This window comes from Podarcis gaigeae (genome assembly GCF_964106915.1).
Source record: "Podarcis gaigeae genome assembly, chromosome: 2".
Taxonomy (NCBI): Eukaryota; Metazoa; Chordata; class Lepidosauria; order Squamata; family Lacertidae; genus Podarcis; species Podarcis gaigeae.
Window position 1 is genome coordinate 95,119,262 of NC_139679.1, and position 19,858 is coordinate 95,139,119.

Here is a 19,858-nt window from a genome sequence, read left to right on the forward strand (position 1 = left end):
ACGAACTGAGGCAATAATTTTCATCTGAATCTGCAGCCATTATTCTATGCCGCTTAATTGCTGCGACTTCCTTGGCATTTGATTGCTTTTGCAGCTCCTGCAGTTCGCTTTTGAAGACAGCTTCAGTTTTTCAGTAAAAAAATATAAAAAAATCCTCAGCCAGATTGTTAAGATATTCAACGACTGTAGAGACATTCCAAGCCATCTGGAATGATTTCCAAGTCAGCAATTTGCAGTAGTGCAAATTGCCCTATGCACTCTCCCTACCCGCATCTCTCTCTCTCTCTCTCTCTCTCTCTCTCTCTCTCTCTCTTCTCTCTCTTTCTCTCTCATACACACACACACACTCCTGTGCAGCATGATAAATGCTATATAAAGTCAAATAGAAAAGCACAGCAATGCTAGTGCTTATTTTCTTTTTCTTTTAAAAAGTGTCCCAGCAATTTAAAAAGTAACAAGAAGATGCATCATAAATATTTGAAATGCTTATTTCATTCCTGAATTTCCTCTGATACCAGGGAGATGAAAAGAGTGGGATAAATATTAAAATCAAGCAGGAGACAGATGTGTGCAATTTAATGCTCTCTGCACTCATTTCCTCAGAAGGCCAGGCAGTTTTATTACTTGATATTGCTGCTCACTGCAACTGGCTGGGAAGCTTAAGGACTGTTTTCTGCCATATGTTACCCACCCACCTCCACCCCACCATACTTTGTCCATTATTGGAGGCCTTACTTCAGATTTGTAATCCTTAGAAAGCAAAATGACTAGCTGCAAGAAAACAGGATCTTTTCTGTGGTGGCACCCATCTTGGGGAACAACCTACATCTGTTACATGGCTCTTTTAGGTAGGTAGTAAAAAAAGAAGGTAGGTGGCTGAAACTTGCCTTTATGGCTCACCTTATATAATCATTTGTCTTTGCAGTAGTTTCCACAATGACAGGTGCCCCCTCCCCAAATAATTAGGCATGGCAAAAGACTCCCATTGTGGTCAATTTCAAGCAGGGACATCACATTGTGTGGAGAGTGGAGCGCTAGTCCTTCCTTCATCAGCTACAACCCTTCCCAAAAAATGCTTCCCACAAGGGAGTAGGGCTGGGTGGGAAAATGCTTTTTCAAGTCCAATTGCTGTTCTGTGTAGAGGTGGGAGGGGAAAAGGATTTAAGCCTCACAGATCACATTGGGCCCAGAGGCCAGACAGCCCAACCTCTGCGACAAAGGTGGGTCCACATAGTACTATATTTGACACTGTATTTGCCATCTACCTAGACACATTGGCCCAGATGCAACAAACTCAGTGTGCTAGTAGAAGCCAGTACAAGGACACCTGCTTGTGCTAAATAGATCTTCTCTCATTTCTTCTACTTGTGTCACCCAAATCTGCTCTGGCACATTGGGAGAACCCCCAAAACAGGGCACATGCACAGAGAAGAGCATTCTGTTTGGCAAAAAGAAATGCTTGCACTGGTGGAACAATCATATTGGCCCCATGTGGAGTTCTACCCATTACTTTGTCCATACAACTAACTGGGTGTGTGGGAGGGAATTCCAATGACCATGTCCATATGTTAAAAGCCAATGTGATGGTATCTTAGAGCTGAGTAGGCTAGCTTCTGACCAAGCCACCTGCATCACTGGACACACATTTGGTGACTGTAAGAAAGGTCTTGACAAGGAGGAGGACAGCCCCTCACATCATGCTGAAGAGCTCCTGCATGTTGGGATGTGTGCATAAGGTTCACTCTCATGGTCAGTGGACATGTTCAGTCTGTGTCAATGGCAGGCACATGTGTGAGAGGGCTTACCTCAGCAGCTAGACTGGTGACTGGGAGCGACCGCCGAGACCATATAAGACCTACATTGGCTCTCAGTATGTTTCTGAGCACAATTCCAAGTGTTGGTGTTGACCTTTAAAGCCCTAAAAGGCCTCGACCCAGTATACCTGAAGGAGTGTCTCCATCCGTATCATTCAGCCCGGACACTGAGGTCCATTTCCAAGGGCTATCTGGTGGTTGCCTCACTGAGAGAAGTGAGGCTACAGGGAACCAGGGCAGAGGGCCTTCTCGGTAGTGGCACCCGCCTTGTGGAACATTCTCCCGTCAGATGTCAAGGAAATAAACAACTATCTGACTTTTAGAAAACATCTGAAGGCAGCTGTGTTTAGGGAAGTTTTAATGTTTGATCTTTTTTTGGTTTTGTTTTTAATATCCTGTTGGGAGCCACCCAGAGTAGCTGGGGAAGCCCTGAAAGATGGGCAGGGTATAAATAATAAATTACTACTTTTACTGCATGGTCAGAACTTGGTTGCATGGAAAACCATAAAAAGCTATCTCTTCATATGTCAAGTACATCTAAGGTCATTTATATGGTCACTACAAATGTATGCAATGAAATCTTGATGCACATTGGAACAGAAATGGTGACTAGGATGTGTGTGTGTTTATTTTCCTACCTGCAGCTTCTCTGTATTATCCTACCCTCCCCACCCCTGCAGCTTCCCCTGTGGTAGTGGCTGCCTCTCTATTTTCCATGTGTAGATATGGCTTTCGACTCCTGTGAAGGTATGAGGTAGAAAACTCTTCCCGTACAATTTAAGACCATAATCCCATATTGCTTTATTTGAACTATTTATCTGGAACGGAAGCACTTGAACCTCGATCTTTTTCTCAACCTCAGATAATGCTTCTCTCTTTTGAGGTCTAGCTGACAGCAGTACAGCTGCAATGCTTCTGTGACTTGTTCCAGAAGCAGCAATGAAATGCACGGCTGGAGGACTGTTCCCGTTAAGTGTGTCATTTCAAAGGCTATTCACTGTAAGAACATGTATTTGCTGAGCTTGCAGATTGATAGAATTACTATAGCAAAATTGCACGACTGAAATCCATTGACGACACAGCACTCACACTGGCGCAACGCAGCACGAGTTCACACTCTCTGCTTAAGTGATAGGAAATAACTGGCAATTCTCTTCCCTGGCTCCCTCCCTCTCTGAGGTAATTTCCTCAGGCGATTAGAAAGAATGATCCATGATGCCTGCATCAGGATAGCATTATCATATTTCTATTTTCAAGCTATGGAACCAGAAAAAAATCCAATCGCATGGTATCCTTTAGAATCAATGGTTTGTAAACCACCTTAATATTCTGTAAACTGCCCAGAGAACTTAGTTTTATGGGCAGCATAGACACTTAATAAAGCCTTCCCCAACCTGGGGCTCTTCATATATTTTTGACCACCTGTCCTATCATCCTTAGGGATGCAGGTGGCGCTGTGGGTTAAACCACAGAGCCTAGGGCTTGCCGATCAGAAGGTCGGAGGTTTGAATCCGCGCAACGGGGTGAGCTCCCGTTGCTCGGTCCCTGCTCCTGCCAACCTAGCAGTTCGAAAGCACGTCAAAGTGCAAGTAGATAAATAGGTACCGCTCCGGCAGGAAGGTAAACGGCATTTCCGTGCGCTGCTCTGGTTCGCCAGAGGCGGCTTAGTCATGCTGGCTACATGACCCCGAAGCTGTACGCCGGCTCCCTCGGCCAATAAAGCGAGATAAGCGCCGCAACCCCAGAGTTGGCCACGACTGGACCTAATGGTCAGGGGTCCCTTTACCCTTTACCTTTACCTATCATCCTTGTCTACTGGCCACACTGGCTGGGACTGATGTGAATTGGCGTTCAACAATGAGAGGGCGCAAGGTTGAAAAAGGCTACATTACACTGGCACTGCCATCCTATGTATGCTTTCTTGGGCATGTTATATGAATATAAATAAATACAAGCTATGTCTACCTTGTTTCACACAGAATTTCTCGTGAATTCTTGAAGTATTTCTCTTAGACATATGTGGCAGAATCTATATGGGACCAACTGGATAGCTCAGTTGATTAGAGTGTGGTGATGTCAATCCCCATACGGGGCAGCTGCATATTCCTGCATTGCAGAAAGTTGGACTAGATGATCCTCAGGGTCCCTTGCAGCTCTACAATTCTATGATTCAAAGAAGGTTTGAAACATCTGTCAGATGCCCTGAGTGGTTTAACTCCAGTGTAGAACTTGGAAGTTGCACAGAATGTTGATCACATTGTTTTATAAATGTAATCTGCTTTTGAAAATATTCAAATTATTTTTATATAATTTTTATGGTGCACAGCCTTTTTAAAAATCACTGGTTTAAATAAGGTCTGAGCAACTTGTAATCCACCAAGGTGAAGGCTTCCCACCACCCAGGTGTGTCAAATACTGGGCAAAGAACACGACATAGTTGTTGTTGTGCCAGGAATAACACATGTTTGACAAGCCTGATTTACAGTCTGATATGAATGAGAATAGTAGCACTGCCTGGAAGGATGGAATTCAACTACCAAACATATATCAAACAGCATCATTAATAAGATCACAATACCTTCGACGTCCACTGTGAACTGATGTTTCGTTTCTCCCAAAACATTCTTGGCGATGCATTCATAGACCCCTCCATCATCTGTAGTGACTTGTTCTATCTTTAATATCTTCCCAAAATTCTCTCTGACTCCTCTGTCATCCCTGCCTCTGTCAACCCTTCTCCAGGTTAGATGTGGTGTTGGACTATGGCCAGAAAAGAAGAAACAGGAAAAGATTGAACTTTTTTAAAAAGTGACATTGTCTCCTTTTTAAAACAGCTGGATAGTTTGAATATTTCAGAGTGTGTGCCTTTTACCTTTGTTCTATCAAACCCTTGACTTCAATAAATCACATATATATATATATAGAGGCATGCATTGCTTGGAATAGGCATTGCCTCCTCATTAAAGGACACGGTGAATGTGCAAAGCATGGTCCGCTGCCAACAGCATATTGGAAATTGGTTGGAGCACCACAGAAAGGCAGTAGCATGTACATAGAGGTATGGAAACTTGTTTCATCCCATTCCATGACAGCTTTTCACAGCTGTAAATGGGGTTAAAGATTTCATCGCGATGACACTAATCAATTCTGTGCTTGCCCAGCCAGAGCTAATTCTCCAGGCAACTGAATATAAAAGAAACTTTGTGTTTTGCAGAATTAATGGGGCACTCTCATAACAAAGCAGACAGAAGTTCAGGGCAGGCTGCTAACTTCCCATTCCCAGCTGGCCTCCCCGATGCCAAGACACTACATGGCACACATAGACCCAAGTCCTGGCTGTTTACTCTTCTGTCCATCTGTTGAGATGGCAACATGCCGAGACCCAGGTTACTCTCTCCTCCTGGTTCCTAAAATATATTAAGGCTTTCCATGAGCAGAATGTTCACAGTACATGTGGCATCTCTTTTCTTCAGAAGGCATAGCTTTCATTCCTCCCCCCGAAACTTCCAAGTTTTCCCTAAGACTTTATTTATTTTAAAGAATTGCTAATCCACTTAATATTTGAAAACCTAATTAAGCAATATACACAATCACAAAAAGGCAGAACAGTTACAGATATATTTGTGTGTGAGAATATACACATGCATATATAAAAGGAAGAGGTAAAAATAGTAATTCAGACATAATTACTGAGACCAGGTCTCAGCGACATTGGTCAAAAAACAGTGTTTTGAATGTGTGTTTTGAACATGCAACACCAGATGGTGCTGGAGAGCAAAAAAATAATTCTTTGTGATTTTCCATAATGCCTTCCCCCTTTTTATAACAATTTAATTTCTGACTTATTTATAGTGGGGGTTTCCTGTGTGTAGATCCACCCCCAGTCTCATGGTAGATATATCTTTACAAAACATCCAGAACAACTCCTTCAAAGATATATATTGTATGTTCCTTATGACAATGATTAGTGTACTTATATGCTCCTCTAACCTAATAATTAAACAGCACCTAGAAGGGAAAGAGAAAATTCTGTACAGCTTTCCCTCAGGGTCAGGGTCAATGGCAGGCCTGTACAGAGGGGGGATGGGGTGGACCCAGGTACACAAACTGCAGCCTCAGAGGGTTAAGCCGGTCAGGGCCTGCCGGACTTAGGCTTTCACACCAAGTAGGCCCAGTGTCTCACTCTGCTCAAGGGCTGACTGCTTATGCAACATTTCTTCTTATTGCATGTGCAGCATGCCATATGCAATAGTATGGCTGCTAACCCACTCATGTTCCCCTAAAAGGACGCAAGTTTAAAACTGGAGAAGTGCAGTGCAGACTCACTGCTTCTTGTTGCCTGAAAAGGAGAACAAATGCTGTCCTCTTCCTCACTGAGGCCAACCCTTTAAAAAGGCTTGCTATACCAATCAAATACCAATTGCTGCCTTCATCTATTTGCCCCTCCATGGTCTGGCCTTTCATGCCCAATATGGTCCAGTATTTCATGCTGCATACTAGGGTCAGTCTTGGAAAAGTATATGTATAATTCATAGAACCATTGCCTGGTTACTCCCTCAACTTCACTTTTCTCATGGTGGAAATTGTGAAAAAAAAGGGAATACTCACAGTCCTTCAGCAATGCATTCCAGAAAAAGATCAGATCCTTTTATGACAGTCACTTCTGAACTGTGGCCAGAAGACTCAGGGATAACAAGTTTTGGTTTTCTTTCTTTGATTAAATTTGCTGAAAATGAAGTGGGGTGGGGGGGAGAGAGAATTAATTTCAGAGCTTTTGAAATGAGCTGAGCTCTTCCTTATATTTATCATTCATGAACAATAGAAATTTTTATGCCAATTGATTCCTGTATAGCTAATGCACTGGAAAAAGTGAATGGCATCAAACTAGATCGGCAACAATTTTCTCATTGATTTCAGAGTATTTGGATATACACATCTAAGTCTATATCAAAATGTGGTATTTTAAAATTGTGGATATATTTTAGGAGTGCAGCAAATATCACTGGTTTTCTGTTCCTGTAGTGTATGCCAAATATTCACTACAGACCCTATGTGCCTGCTGATGCAGTTAGGTACCAGTAAAAACAAAAATCAGAGCACATCTGCAGTCTTGCTCCATACAAATTTATCATTCACGTGGAGCTGAAGATAGGGTTAAAACCAGGGAAATGACAACAGTCACGCCATAGCCTTGGAGGCAAAGCTGTCTCCCTCAGAGCAGGGGTATTTCTACTGTTCAACTTCATTTCTTTCCCAGTCTTGTGTTTGGGGAAAGTCAAAATGTCGACCATTTTGTAATCTACTAGGGTGCCTTGGAAACAGCTTTTGACGCAGCACAAAGAGCTGTTCAGAAAACTGCAACCAGCTGCGGTGGTTACATGGAAGTCAGTAAGCAACAAGCCTACCGGATATTGGAGTTAAGTGTGGTGCAGTGATTAGCATGCTGGACTATGACTGGGGGAAAGCAGGTTGAAATCCCCACCCAGCCATGAAGCTGGTCCTCTCACTGTATCACAGCCAAATCCTACCTTACAGGTTGCTGTCAGGGGAAAAAACTGGACAGGGGCAGTGGGAGAACCATGTATGCCTTGGAGGAAGGGTGTTTCACGACTTGCAATTTATAAATAAGCAGCTGCAGAATTCTTTACATGTCTACTCAGAAACAAGTGTCATTGAGTTTGATGGGGCTTACTCCCAGGTAAGTAGGTAAACAATCATAGGCTAAAACAAAACAAAACAGTTTCATGCTGAATTGCAGGCTGTACCTCTTATATCGCCCTTTTACTTATATAGCAATACACTTAGTATGAAGGTTTGAGAACCAAAATATATACCATTATTTTATATTCTGAAAAGTACAATAACATGAACACTGGACCTTTGAGGTAACTCTTATTTCAGCTGGATAAATTCTTTTATTTCATTCGAATCCATATTATAGATTTTGCGGGTGCAAATGCTAAATAGTGACAACTTACCCTTGGCAGCGCTAGGTGAACTGGAATCATTAGTATGTTTTGCTGAAATAAACAAAAATGGAAACCAAATGGAAACATGAATGGTGATGAAATTTATTGAAGATCTGATGGAAGCAATCAAACAGTGTTGCAAATGTGTTTGCCTGTTGGGTTTTCTCTTCATCCTACCCCACTCTCCAAAATATTCACCCTAATCATGCTGCACGTTTAGCAGTTTTTCAAACTCTCCACATGGAGTGAGAGGGAATGCAATGTCATTTGAGTAAAAATAATAATAATAATAAACCTATATTCGAAGCCACTAGATATATCCCAGGATTGTGTGACCATGGTATTCTCTCTTTTTAAAAAAATCAAATATTAAACATGTAATGCAAGCATGCACAGTGATAATGAACTGATGTTTAAACAATGTAAATGCTGGAAAAGATGTCAAATTCAAATCATTTTAAGTTAACCTGTGTTGTAAAATTAAGTCGGCCATTTCGAAAACATCAACAGTATCCCTCCTGAAAGGACAAGATTCAGGATAGTTAACATAGTTTCTCTCCCCTTCGTGGCCAACCACATGTCCAAAAATGCATGGAGAAATGTTACTGGGAACCAGGCTGCACCCATATATAGCACAGTGATACTGTGATTTTGGAGAACATCGAGCCATGGAGATGGCTAATGGCTGTCTCCCTACACAGCTGAACATTCTTCCTGATTTGTTACATCAGGAAAGATAGTTTAATTTAGCTTCATTTCACTTACGGCATCTGCTGATTTTGCCTAAAACAATTTCTTAAGGTAAATTTTAAGGTATCTGCTCAAGTAAAACATCTCAGGAAGGTTTGGGGAAGCAAAGGGGTGGTTTAGTTGTTGCTGTTGTGAAATACAAATTGTCTAGAGTGATTCTTCACATATCCAGTTTAGATAATTTAATACAATTGGATCCCCTAACAATTTTGTTTCTATTTTACTTTCATGTACTTTCCACATGAGCACAAGCCAGATTGCCTGCATGCTGTCTATGGTAACTCCTTGTGTTATTTAAGATTTTCCCAATCTCGGCAGATTTGAGGAAAGTAAGATTGACAACTGTGAAAAATGTAAGGGTAAACCTGAACTATTCGGCAATAAAACACAAAAGCAGATAGCTGAACATTGCTTTTAAAAAATGCATCAGGATGTTATTCAATTCTGAAATGGCACACTATTCACAAAGTCTATTTACAAAGTCAAAGTATTAAGACAAACCAATTACTTCTATCCTCCATGGGTGGAAAGCCTTTCCCACTCATATGATGGCTCATTCTTCACGGCATTTTTCTGATGGAGATGGGGGAGTTCCACAAGAACATACCTGAACACATTTTAAAAGTCAAAAGGGATCAATTTAGGCTCTTACTGCTCCTCCAGGAGCCCATGCTTCTGAGTCATGTTCAAAACAGGTCAGCTATTCTGATATATAGGGAATTATTTGCAGCATATTGCTAAAATATGACTGCAGAATCAAGCCATTTATGGCCAAACCTACAAACTGTTCCAACAGCAAGTAAGAATGCCAAATGGAACTGAAGTGTTTCACTAGCATAATGCCATAATGCATTGCACCAGTGCCCTAGTATAGCACTGCCCTGCTAATGCTGGCAACAGATACTGATTGTACATAGCATAGAGCACGTTAGTCATGGACGGAACACAATAAACATCTCTGTGGAGATGACTAAGTATTCCCCAGCAGCATTTAAGCCACAGCTTTTCTATATAGTAGAAATCTCTTTTGTAGACCATCTTCAAAGGCCTCAGATACAGAGGAGACCACGTCAACATTGACAAATGATACAATTCTAAGAAGAGTAGAGAAGCAAGATGAGCTTCAAATGAATCTTCAGTCCTTCAAGTCTTCAGACTCTGAAAAAGGCCCCATTTGGTAGCAACAGAGAAGGGGGAGAAATTCTGCCTGTGACACATTTAATGCAAACCTCCTTAATTCTCACTTCCCGAAGAAACATGAAAACTGAAATGCAGCTACCCATTGAAATTCACACTTGGGGCAAAATTGCATATTAGGTGAAATGCCCAACAAAGTGCTGAGGAATTTTCATAACAACATTTTTGAAATTAGCAAACCGATACGGAAATGTGGCAAACCGGAATAAAGATTTGAAAAACGAAAAGAAAAACCGAGAGAAATCAAAACTGACAAATTCGCCCGTCGCTAGAGAGCAACCTTCTGTAATGGCACTGCAAGCTGTTGACGACAGCCTTTCCTCCACAGGCTGCTGCTGTAGCGCCAAACCATAATTTGCAAAAATCGTTTTGCTAGCTGATCTCTGTGATTTTGACTGGGCCCTATTTTGTAAGCCGAAATGTGTGTTTCCTTGTTTTTGTTTGAGCAAACAATGGAGGATGCGCAGGTATGCAGCTGGCAAGTGCTGAGGAATGTCTCCTGTATCAGTTCAGCATATTCAGCAAAACAACAGAAGTGCTTTGTAGGGCCAACAGCTGCGGATCTTTTTATGAGTGGGGCCTGGCTCTCATAATAAGTGCAGGAACAAATATACATTGGCATATATTTCTGTTAGGAATAATCATATTAGAGACACACATCACATGTAAGAATTCTCAGAGGAGTAGGTTTTGGGATAGACATTAAGGCAGGTGGAGGAGAGAGGTGGAAGAATGAAAGAAAAAAGGGGGGAACTGAACCCCCAGACTTACAACGTGTAACTGTCAGTGTCATTGGCATTTTCTGCACAATAGTCCTCAGCCTCGGAAATGCAGCAAAGCAGCAATAGTCACTCCGGCTGTCATTTTCATCCACATTTGCAAAGAAAAGATCCCCCTTAAGGCTCATAGAGACCCTTTCATCTTGTGGGATGTGTTGCAAGTCTAACAAGGAAAAATAATAATAATAATATAATGATGATACAGTATGATAATGATCTTCCACTCCCCCCCCCCTCCACAAAAAGAAAAGAAAAAAGGTGGCAGCTCACTGTTCTGTCAAAGTACTTGCTCCCAGGTAAGGGAATAATTCTTTGATGTTAAAGAGTCATAGGTCTGAAAGTATATTTCAATATTCACCATGTTTTTTTACAAGACAAAAAAGGCCGCCATCTTATAAGCAGGACAAATTCCTGTACCAGTACACACCCACCAAATGTAAACTGCCTTCTGCATAAATATTCTGTAGGGACAATATAGCAACCACCATGAAGGCTGCATCATTTTAATCGTTCAGACCAGCACAACTATTAATATTACAAAGGCCTACATTACAGACGTCATGGCTGTCAAGAAGCCCCTTGCTCCTGTCACACAGAATGCACACTTATAGCCTGCATTCCATAATGTGATTCCATTTTTAATTTGCTGTTTTGATAGCCGAAGAATTCTGAATATTTTTTATCAAGAGGCGGTAACTGTCACAGCAAATGAGATTCCAAGGTCATGTTCTGGAGGTGTAATTCCCTTGGATCAAGTTCTTCCAAACCAATAGGACAGTCGTGCCTATCCAGTTACCCTCCAGCTGAATTGGACGTAAACTCCCATCATCCCAGCCAAGCTGGCTGGTTTTGACTGCACTTTTAGTCCAAAAACAGCTGGAGCATACCAGACAGGGGAAGGCTTCAGTAGGCCTTGGTAGGCAAATGGTAACTTGTATCCTTCATCTTCCTGAGGAAACCACAGCCTCAAGTTACCAATTTCTGCTTCCTTCCACATTTCCCCCCCCCCTTTTTTGGATAGTGGGTGAGGTGGAGGTCTCAGTGCACAAGCAAGAGATCATCTTCTCATTGAGGCAGTCTGGTCATTCACTTCACTCTAGGAAAGTGAGACCAAGACTGAAGCATGTCAGTGAGCAGAGCCTCTCTGTTCCCTGGCAGGCTTTTAACTGATGCAGATGGCAAGATGGGAGCTGTAGACTGGGCAGAGGGGAAAAATCTGTCCTCCCTAAAGCACCCTGGCTTCTGTCTCTCTGTCAAGGTAGCTTGAGAGAACAGAGGGAAAGGAAGACACTAACAACTGAATACAGGTCACAGGCCCATGGACTGCCACAACATAGGCCTCTCTGGAAACATTAGATTAGGAGCCACCGGTGGTAGCCTGCATCTGGCACCCAGGTACTGGTGATACTGAGAGAGAAGTGCAAGGTGGCAGGAAGACTGGTGCTTTGAGGATGTACCGGCAGAGCCAATCTGGTGCTTCCACCAGCACATCCATACCATGGCAACATTTCCCCGCCTCCCCACTCCCAATATGGCACAGGGATGCTGGTGGTAGAAGGTCAGCTGTGCTGGCTGTTTCTGCTTTTGATGGGCTTCATTTCAGTGCTGAATTTGGAATCTAACCAATAGCCATTTCTCAATTTTCTCATTCACTTTCATCCGCCCTGCTCCATGAAGATACGACATTATGTCAAGAAGCTTCAGGTCCACTAACTCTGACTAGGCTAGCAATGGCTACAAAACTCATGATGGCTGTATTACCTCTGGTATCAGAGGCAATACACATCTGAATGCCAGTCGCTGAGAATTGCAAGTAAGAAAGGAATAATTTGCTGCTGTGTGAGCTTCCCATAAGCATGTAAACAGGATGCAGGACTGGCCTAGCAGGGCTATTCTTACCTTCTTATCCTTTCATCATGTTTTCTTTCATGCTGACATATAGTAACCATTTTATAATTCCCTTACAACTTTTCAGCATTTTCTAAACCGTTATTAGTACACTTCTGCAGTTCATTTTTGCATACTTTTGCACACCGAAGAGGCATCTGAACCGTTTCAGTTTTAATTAAGTTCAAGTTATTGGGAGAAATCTTTCAAAGAGAGATTTGATGTTTAAATGGCTCAAAGAGGAATGAAATGGTTCTCACCAATGTTCATCCAATAGATGTGCAGCGGTGGGATTCCCTTGGGAGGGTTACAGTGCAAGACCATAGCATCTCCATATTCTACATCTATCGGGTCAATCTTCTCCTTGGGGAATTTAGGAATACCTAACATAATGGAAAAGAAACATTTTCAGAAGTCACTGAGTAGCACCTATGAACTTTATATCTGGCATTCTCTGTATGAATTGCTACCTGTGTAGCTTTCCCATGACTGTGCGGTCTTATGATTCACAATGTAAGATAACCAAATTTATGTGGGAAAATAATGCAGCCATACATTCTGAATTTGAAAAATCGTCCACGGGCAATTTCAGGAGGATGCATGTGTAGAAATGCCACTTACCTGGGAATCCTGAAACAATTTTCTTTCTGTGTGAAGAACAAGTACACATTCTGCTATGCATGTGGTGCTGAATCATTTGACACTGGTTTTGTCATTGGACTTTTACAGATCACCAGACGCACACCTGAGTGGCGCTGGGCTGGCAGAAATAACAGTGCTGGATATCAATCGCAGTGCCAAGCAGAGTAGGATGTGGCTGCCTCAAAAATGTGGAAAGTCCCTGGCTCCTGCTGATAAAGTTTACAGTCTGACTGCTCTAATGCCTTACCGAGACGATGTAAATCTCATCTGCTTCAGAATAACCAAATTGTGTGCAGGCTGCAATTTTATATTGTTCCATCATTCCACATTTCCAACAGAGTCTTAACAAACACAAGAGAAGGTAACAGTGAAGTTACTTAAGCAAGAATCAGCATTGCCAGGACTGATCACATTTCATTGTCCTAATGTTGGAAAAGGAGTCACAAATCTCCATGCCTCCCATCAGAGATCCCTACAAACATCAACCTGCAAGATTAAATCTTTTTTTCCCCTTCCCCAGCAGATTGAGGTTGTTTCAGGGCACTTTCCCCTTACATTCCAGGCAAGTTGAAACGGATGAGAAATTGTTGCAGTTCCATCAGCTCGTTGTGTAATTAAGCCATAGTGAAAGAATAAAAAAACAGCAGGAACAAAGCAAAAAGAAAGGGAATGAACTTAGCTTGTAAACCATTAGCAAGTGGCACTCCACCTTTGCAGGATGTTTTGCCTGTGGGGATTAGAGTCTTTGGGACATATAAAGGTGTTGTGGTTTTATCTCCTCTACCACAAGAAGCCTAACATGTCTATATTTCAGCAAAGATTTAAAATTACGCTTCTGAAGGTTTAAGGAAACTGTTTGAAAACCTGCATTTTTAAAAAATTACTAGTATCAATTCAAGTACAGTAAAGCTTGTCTTTGACTGTAGGAGGCAAGATACTCAAGACAAACTGTCAGGGAACTGCCATCGGAGCCAGAGGGAGAGGGAGGGCTCCAGAGGGATTCCGGAGAGCATACCGGGAGGGAGAGAAGCAGCCCATCTTCTGGGGAAGGAAATCAGCGTAACACTAGTGGAGAAGGGGGGCAGATGGGGGAATCGGCGAGGTGGCTCCATGACTCCTCGCCGGAGAGCACGGGTCCTCCGCTGCCCACACCCTCCCTGCGCAGAAGGCTTCCGCGCAGGGAGAGTGGGCGGAGACTAGGCATCAAAGAGCTTCTTTGCTGGAAGAAGTTCAAGAAACGCCCACTGACGGATTCTGCCAGCAATTGAGACAGCCATGGGTGAGTGGCTGTCCGGACAGAAAGGGTCCACCCAGGTAACTCAGCCAAGCGTAGTGCCGATTTACGCACGAGCAACCCCTAGAACCATTACACAAACAATTCAAGGTCTATTCATTCAGAGCAATGTGAACTGCAACTCATCTGCACCTTTCTCTGGCAAGTAACTATTAAGGCTACACATTATGGAAGTGATCAAAATGAAGTTAAGCACATTAAAAACCAACAGCTCTTAAAAGTGCTTAGCAGTGACTGGACTTTTCCCATAAACTGCATGTTGCAGTTATTCCATACTTGCTAGTTCTCAAGTCAAAGCAACAGAATACCCTTTAACAGAATTTAGCAGCATCTATAACCAAGTAATATTGTCAACACTTCTTTCATTCATACTACAAGCAAGAGAAGTGTCAAAACTGGTACGGTGGGAGGGATGCCCCATTTCTAACTGAGCTGTGGATGTGACAAGCTCATCCCATTAGACTAAGTGTGAATGAATTGATAGAAATCAAGCAAATGTGCATGAACCTCCTTGAGAGCCCTACAGGGGATAATGGCAGGAACACGGTAATGTACTCTCTCTTTTCATGAGTGCTGAAATTATACTCCAGAATACATCCTGACCATGCAGGAAAATTGCCCGGCAATGATAATACAATGCAATTTGGGTCATCTTCCAAAAGGTTTGCTTGCTGAGGACCAATCTGGCTCATCATCTGGTAGATAAAAGACGCACATGTAATCGCAAAAGTCTGAAAGCCACTATTCTCAGAGGCAGCCTGCATTTTGCTATCCGTTGTAGAACACTGAGTCCATCTAGAAGTTAGTAGCAGTGCTACACTGAAACTTGGTGGAAGGAAGCCATCTGATGGAGAAATATCATTTCACAGCACATGTTCTCACAGGTAAGGTGCCAGCCCTCTGATAAAGCAAGACGTGATAGTGAAGAGGGAGGGAAAAGGCCATTCGCTTCACGAAGATTCAAGTTGCAGCTCATTTCATTCAGAGAGAGAGAGAGAGAGAGAGAGAGAGAGAGCGCCAGGTGTCATTCAGCTGCAATGAGGCTAGAATTGAGATGTCATTTTGACAAGTTTAGAGCACTAAAACAACAAAAGCTTTTGCTTTCTGAAATGAAGGATGTGGAATATATAGGATGTGGAATATAGGATGTGGAATCCTGTTTTGATTCAATTCCTGGTGGCAGTAATGGCAGTGGCAGATCAGATGTGAAAATGATCTTAGAAGTATTAAGGTTCAGATGCTCAGATTTTTTTATAATCACTTTGTTGGTTCTCATCATTTCTTCTTATATGTCCTATTTGAGGAACGATTTTTTTTTTTACTACAAATGGCTGACAACTTTGATGATGGGAGAAAAGGAATGGTAAGTAGCTTTTAGCTATACAAAGGAAAGGGAAAACACTAAAGGTAATAGGTAAAGGTAAAGGCTCCTGGATGGTTAAGTCCAGTCAAAGGCGACTATGGGGAATTGTGCTCATCTTGCTTTTCAGGCCAAGGGAGCCAGCATTTGTCCACAGACAGCTTTCCAGGTCATGTGGCCAGCATGACTAAACTGCTTCTGGCACAACGGGAAACTGTGATGGAAACCAGAGCACACGGAAACACCATTTACCTTCCCACCACAGCGGTACCTATTTATCTACTTGCACCGGTGTGCTTTCAAATTGCTAGGTTGGCAGGAACTGGGACAGAGCAACAGGAGCTCACCCCATCATGCAGATTCCAACTGCCCACCTTCTGATCAGCAAGCCCAAGAGGCTCAGTGGTTTAGCCCACAGTGCCAGCCGCTCCCTACGAAGAGACACTACCAATGCTTGAGCAAGGTCACAGTTTATATAGCAGCGACACCAGTCAAACTCTTCTCTACATACTCCATACTCTGGGTTCTATCTGTGTCTCTTGCACTAATGAAAGGTTCTCTGATTGAGTAGAGATGTCCCTCAGCAGAATGGAGAAGAGAAGGATTGTAGTTCATTGGTAGAGCGTCTTCTTTGCAGAAAGTCCCAGGTTCACTCTCTAGCTTCTCCAAATAGCGCTGGGAATCCCCCCAGCCCCCACTAGAAATCCTGGGGGGCTGCTGTTGTGTTGAGTACTGAGCTCATGGAACAATAGTCTGATTCAGTATAAGGCAGCTTCCTATGTTCCTAAGACAATTTTGCACTTTCATGTCCTTGCCCCCAGTAGTTCCTGATGTTGCCCCAAATCTGGTTCCTATGTTGGAAGACACTTTGGAATAGTGTGGGAGGTAGCACAGGAGGTAGAGCCACTGAACATAACCCCATATCTGTCCATAGAGGGCAGACCATTCAGTAGCCCCAGAGACTCCTAGGGATGATGTAATTAATCAATCAATCAATTGGTTATTTAACAAATACAATTAAATCAGATCATCTGTACCTTGGAGGTGCATAGAAACATGTGCTTGCCTTTATTTGAAGAAAAGTATATTAATAAGTGCCATATATAATAAATATATTTGTTCATATGCTGCTTTGAATATTAAATTTTGAATATTCATTCTGATATCTTCCTGTACTTTCTACCATAACATAATCTGGAGCAGTATGAACTCAGGTTTTACTTGATCTCTGTTTCTCTCTCTCTCTCCAAGCTAGACCTGTTTAAACACCCCATTTGTGTAGTAAATACTGAGCTAAAGTATTTAAATCTGACCTTGAAATCTGCTCCAGCCTTTAGAGTGCCTGATTTATGTAAGCCCTAGAAAGGACTGTGGATATGGTGAGCGTGAAATTTGGGAAAGAGTCACAGAAACTGCTGTGCAGCTTTATGGTCAATGAAACGGCATGTTTAGCTACCCAGTCCCAGAGCGGATCCCCCCTCCCTTTTGGCTCTGGGAACATTTTGATAATTAAAAGGAATAGATTCTCTTGGTTAAGTCGCTCAGCGGTCGGTGCCTTTGCCTTCATAATTGGCTTCAATTATGCAGGTACCGTATAATTACTGGAGTTTTCTCTTTTATTTCCCAATACTGTAAAATGAGCATTAAACATTCACAAGGTTGAGGAGAAGCTGCATAAAAAAAACGCTCATTTCATTGTAGGTTTTGCATCTTAATCTTCAACAAATGTGCAGTTGTTGTTTTTATTGAAAACCAGTTTAATAGTAAAGTGTTGTGGGATTTTAAATATTTTTTTAAAAAATAGTATTTCTATTTTTTGTTGGGAGGACTGGTATGCTTAAGCAACGCTTTTGTCTTCCCTGCCAGAAGAACCCCTTTGCTTGACTTGGGCATCCCACTGTTGTGGAGCTGAATGGCTCGCAGGGCAAAATTTATGCTCCAAAGCATCACCTAGTGTGACTTGTTGCTCTTTCCACTTTTATTGAGGTGGTGGGTTGCCAAGCACCTTGCATCCCCATTGAAATCTGCCGGCAGAATGTTGCCAAGCACCACACTGTTATCGTGAATGCACACAGTGATCTCACACTTTCCAGAGCTCGGGCTCTGATTATGTTTGCGCACACATCACAATTGATTTATTCAAGCTCCTCTGCAGCAGCACTTATCAAACGTTGCCACACAGTGTGTCATAGCATTGGGTTGCGATATGGCCAAAATGGGGGTGGGGAGGGGAGGGGAGGAGAGCAGGGAGCCTTCCACAGGTGCTCAGGTTTCCCTGTAGTCAATGGAACCCCTGCTATATTTTGGAGTCAAAAGAAGCACATCAAAGGCAAGCCATATGCCCAAACTTGTGTGCTAGTGGAATGAAATCAAACAGCCTGTCATAGTCTTTGTACAGGTTCACACCTAAATGATGCAGCAAGAAATGTATTACCAGCACACTGAGTATACCCAGCTCTATTTCTCTGTTACGTCTGTGGTGTGGCTGTGCAAGATCCAGACTAGATGCATTGATGGAACACGTGAGGATCAGCAAGCTGAATCTGAATCCTGGCAAGATGGAAGTCTTGTGGATGGGAGGCTCCTGGGAGCAATATGCTTGTTCTGGATGAGGGTGAACTCTCCCCAAAGGAAGAGGTGCTCTGTTTGGTGGTGTCTATTGATGCGTATGTCATTGGAAGACCAGCTCACACTCTAGAAGGGCAGCTACTCGCAATACTCATGAGGTTCCTACCCAGCAGAGCTTTTTTTTTTCCATCTGGAACTCACCAGAACTCAGTTCCAGTATCCCTCCGGTGGTTGCCATTGCCATTATAAGAGAATAAGCGAGGTATTCAGGGTGAGTTCTGGTACTCTTTTGGAAAAATAGCATTGCTGCCCAGGAACACCTGGCAAATTCTGCCTGGGACTATGCAAACCCAGCAAGGCTACCGAAGGCAACAGGGCTACCGAAGCCAGAATCTGCCCCATCTTTCTGTGCAAACACCAAAGGTTCTCCACACTTTTTTCTTCTATAAGGCAGAAGGAACAGCAGCTAGGTTTCCTCTCCAACCCCATATACCACCAAGACATGCAATCGGGACAGCCCACCCCATTTCGCCACCTGAGGCAAAACATGAAGGTTCTGCCCTGCACATGTGCCATGCACTGCCAACCCTGCCAAAGCCTCCCTTATTGAGGCTCTGTGGCTGAGGCTTCCAGGTTCTGGTGAGATCTTGGGAGAGCCCCATGAGATTGCATAGGGCTATCACCAGATCTCCCTGGAACCTGGAAACTGCCACAGCTACTTCTCATCACTTCTCCACTGGTGGCGGGGGTCATGCCCACAGAGGTGCCCCTTGGATTCTGCTGCCTGAGGCTGTTACCTCAGTCAGCCTCATGGACAGGCCAGCCCTACACGAAGTCCATTATATGTGTACTGTCTATTGCAGCATTTGCCTTTGGACTGATGCAGCAAGTCAATTTTGGAAAGACTAAAATGTGGTACAGAGGCAGTTTGAACTGACCTGGGGGGTAAGAAGTGGGTTGAAGGAACATGGATAAGGGTGGGTGGGAAATGTGCCTTCTCCCCTCAGGTTTTTTTTTTTTTTTTTTTTACTTTTTCTAACATTTTTCTTCTGAAAATGTTGCCCAAAACAAACAGTGTTTAAATAATCCATTATGGTTTTATGTGAAAGTATGCGGAGAATACAAAATGAACCTCAAGAGGAAAAGAAGGAATACCGCATTAAACATCTACCTAAATCAAATAACTCTCTGCCACCGGGAAAACTTGGTTCCCTTGAGGGCCCCCTGTTTAAAATGGGCTGCATATTAATATGCCTGCCAACCTACACCCCAGAGAGAATGTGTGATCGAAGGCAGTCAGCAAGTCCCAGAGAACAACAAATGTTACACAGGAAGGAAAATGTATGCATGCATACAATCAACCGCACTTTCTGCAACTTAGTGTTTTGGGACTGATCTTTGAGTTCTATGCTAGGAAATTATTGTTCCATGTTAATTTCACATACAAAAAAAGTAATGTGTGATTAATTACCCACAGATGCTCACAAAGCAGGTCACAATGAGATTCACTAAGGCTTTGTTGGGAGTAAAGCAACAATGCTTGCAAAATTTTACCTGAATGGGAGGTGGTGGTGATGATAGACAGAAAAGCAACCCGT

At 42.8% G+C, this 19,858-nt stretch overlaps 1 protein-coding gene and 1 long non-coding RNA gene across 8 annotated transcripts in view; both read right to left on the bottom strand.

Moving 5' to 3' along the window:
* Positions 1–19,858, bottom strand: part of CHL1 (cell adhesion molecule L1 like) — a 223,229-nt gene that overhangs the window by 56,643 nt on the left and 146,728 nt on the right. For 6 of the 7 annotated variants that reach the window (XM_083723259.1, XM_083723255.1, XM_083723261.1 and 3 more), the window contains 5 exons: positions 12,657–12,779; positions 10,502–10,672; positions 7,793–7,834; positions 6,423–6,540; positions 4,393–4,574 (listed from right to left, as the gene is read on the bottom strand). In XM_083723259.1, the coding sequence (XP_083579385.1) occupies positions 4,393–4,574; positions 6,423–6,540; positions 7,793–7,834; positions 10,502–10,672; positions 12,657–12,779 (636 nt within the window). The remainder of the gene's footprint in view (positions 1–4,392; positions 4,575–6,422; positions 6,541–7,792; positions 7,835–10,501; positions 10,673–12,656; positions 12,780–19,858) is intronic. The other variant, XM_083723258.1, reaches the window with a different exon arrangement.
* Positions 1–19,858, bottom strand: part of LOC310838183 — a 196,218-nt gene that overhangs the window by 56,643 nt on the left and 119,717 nt on the right. The window lies entirely within an intron of this gene.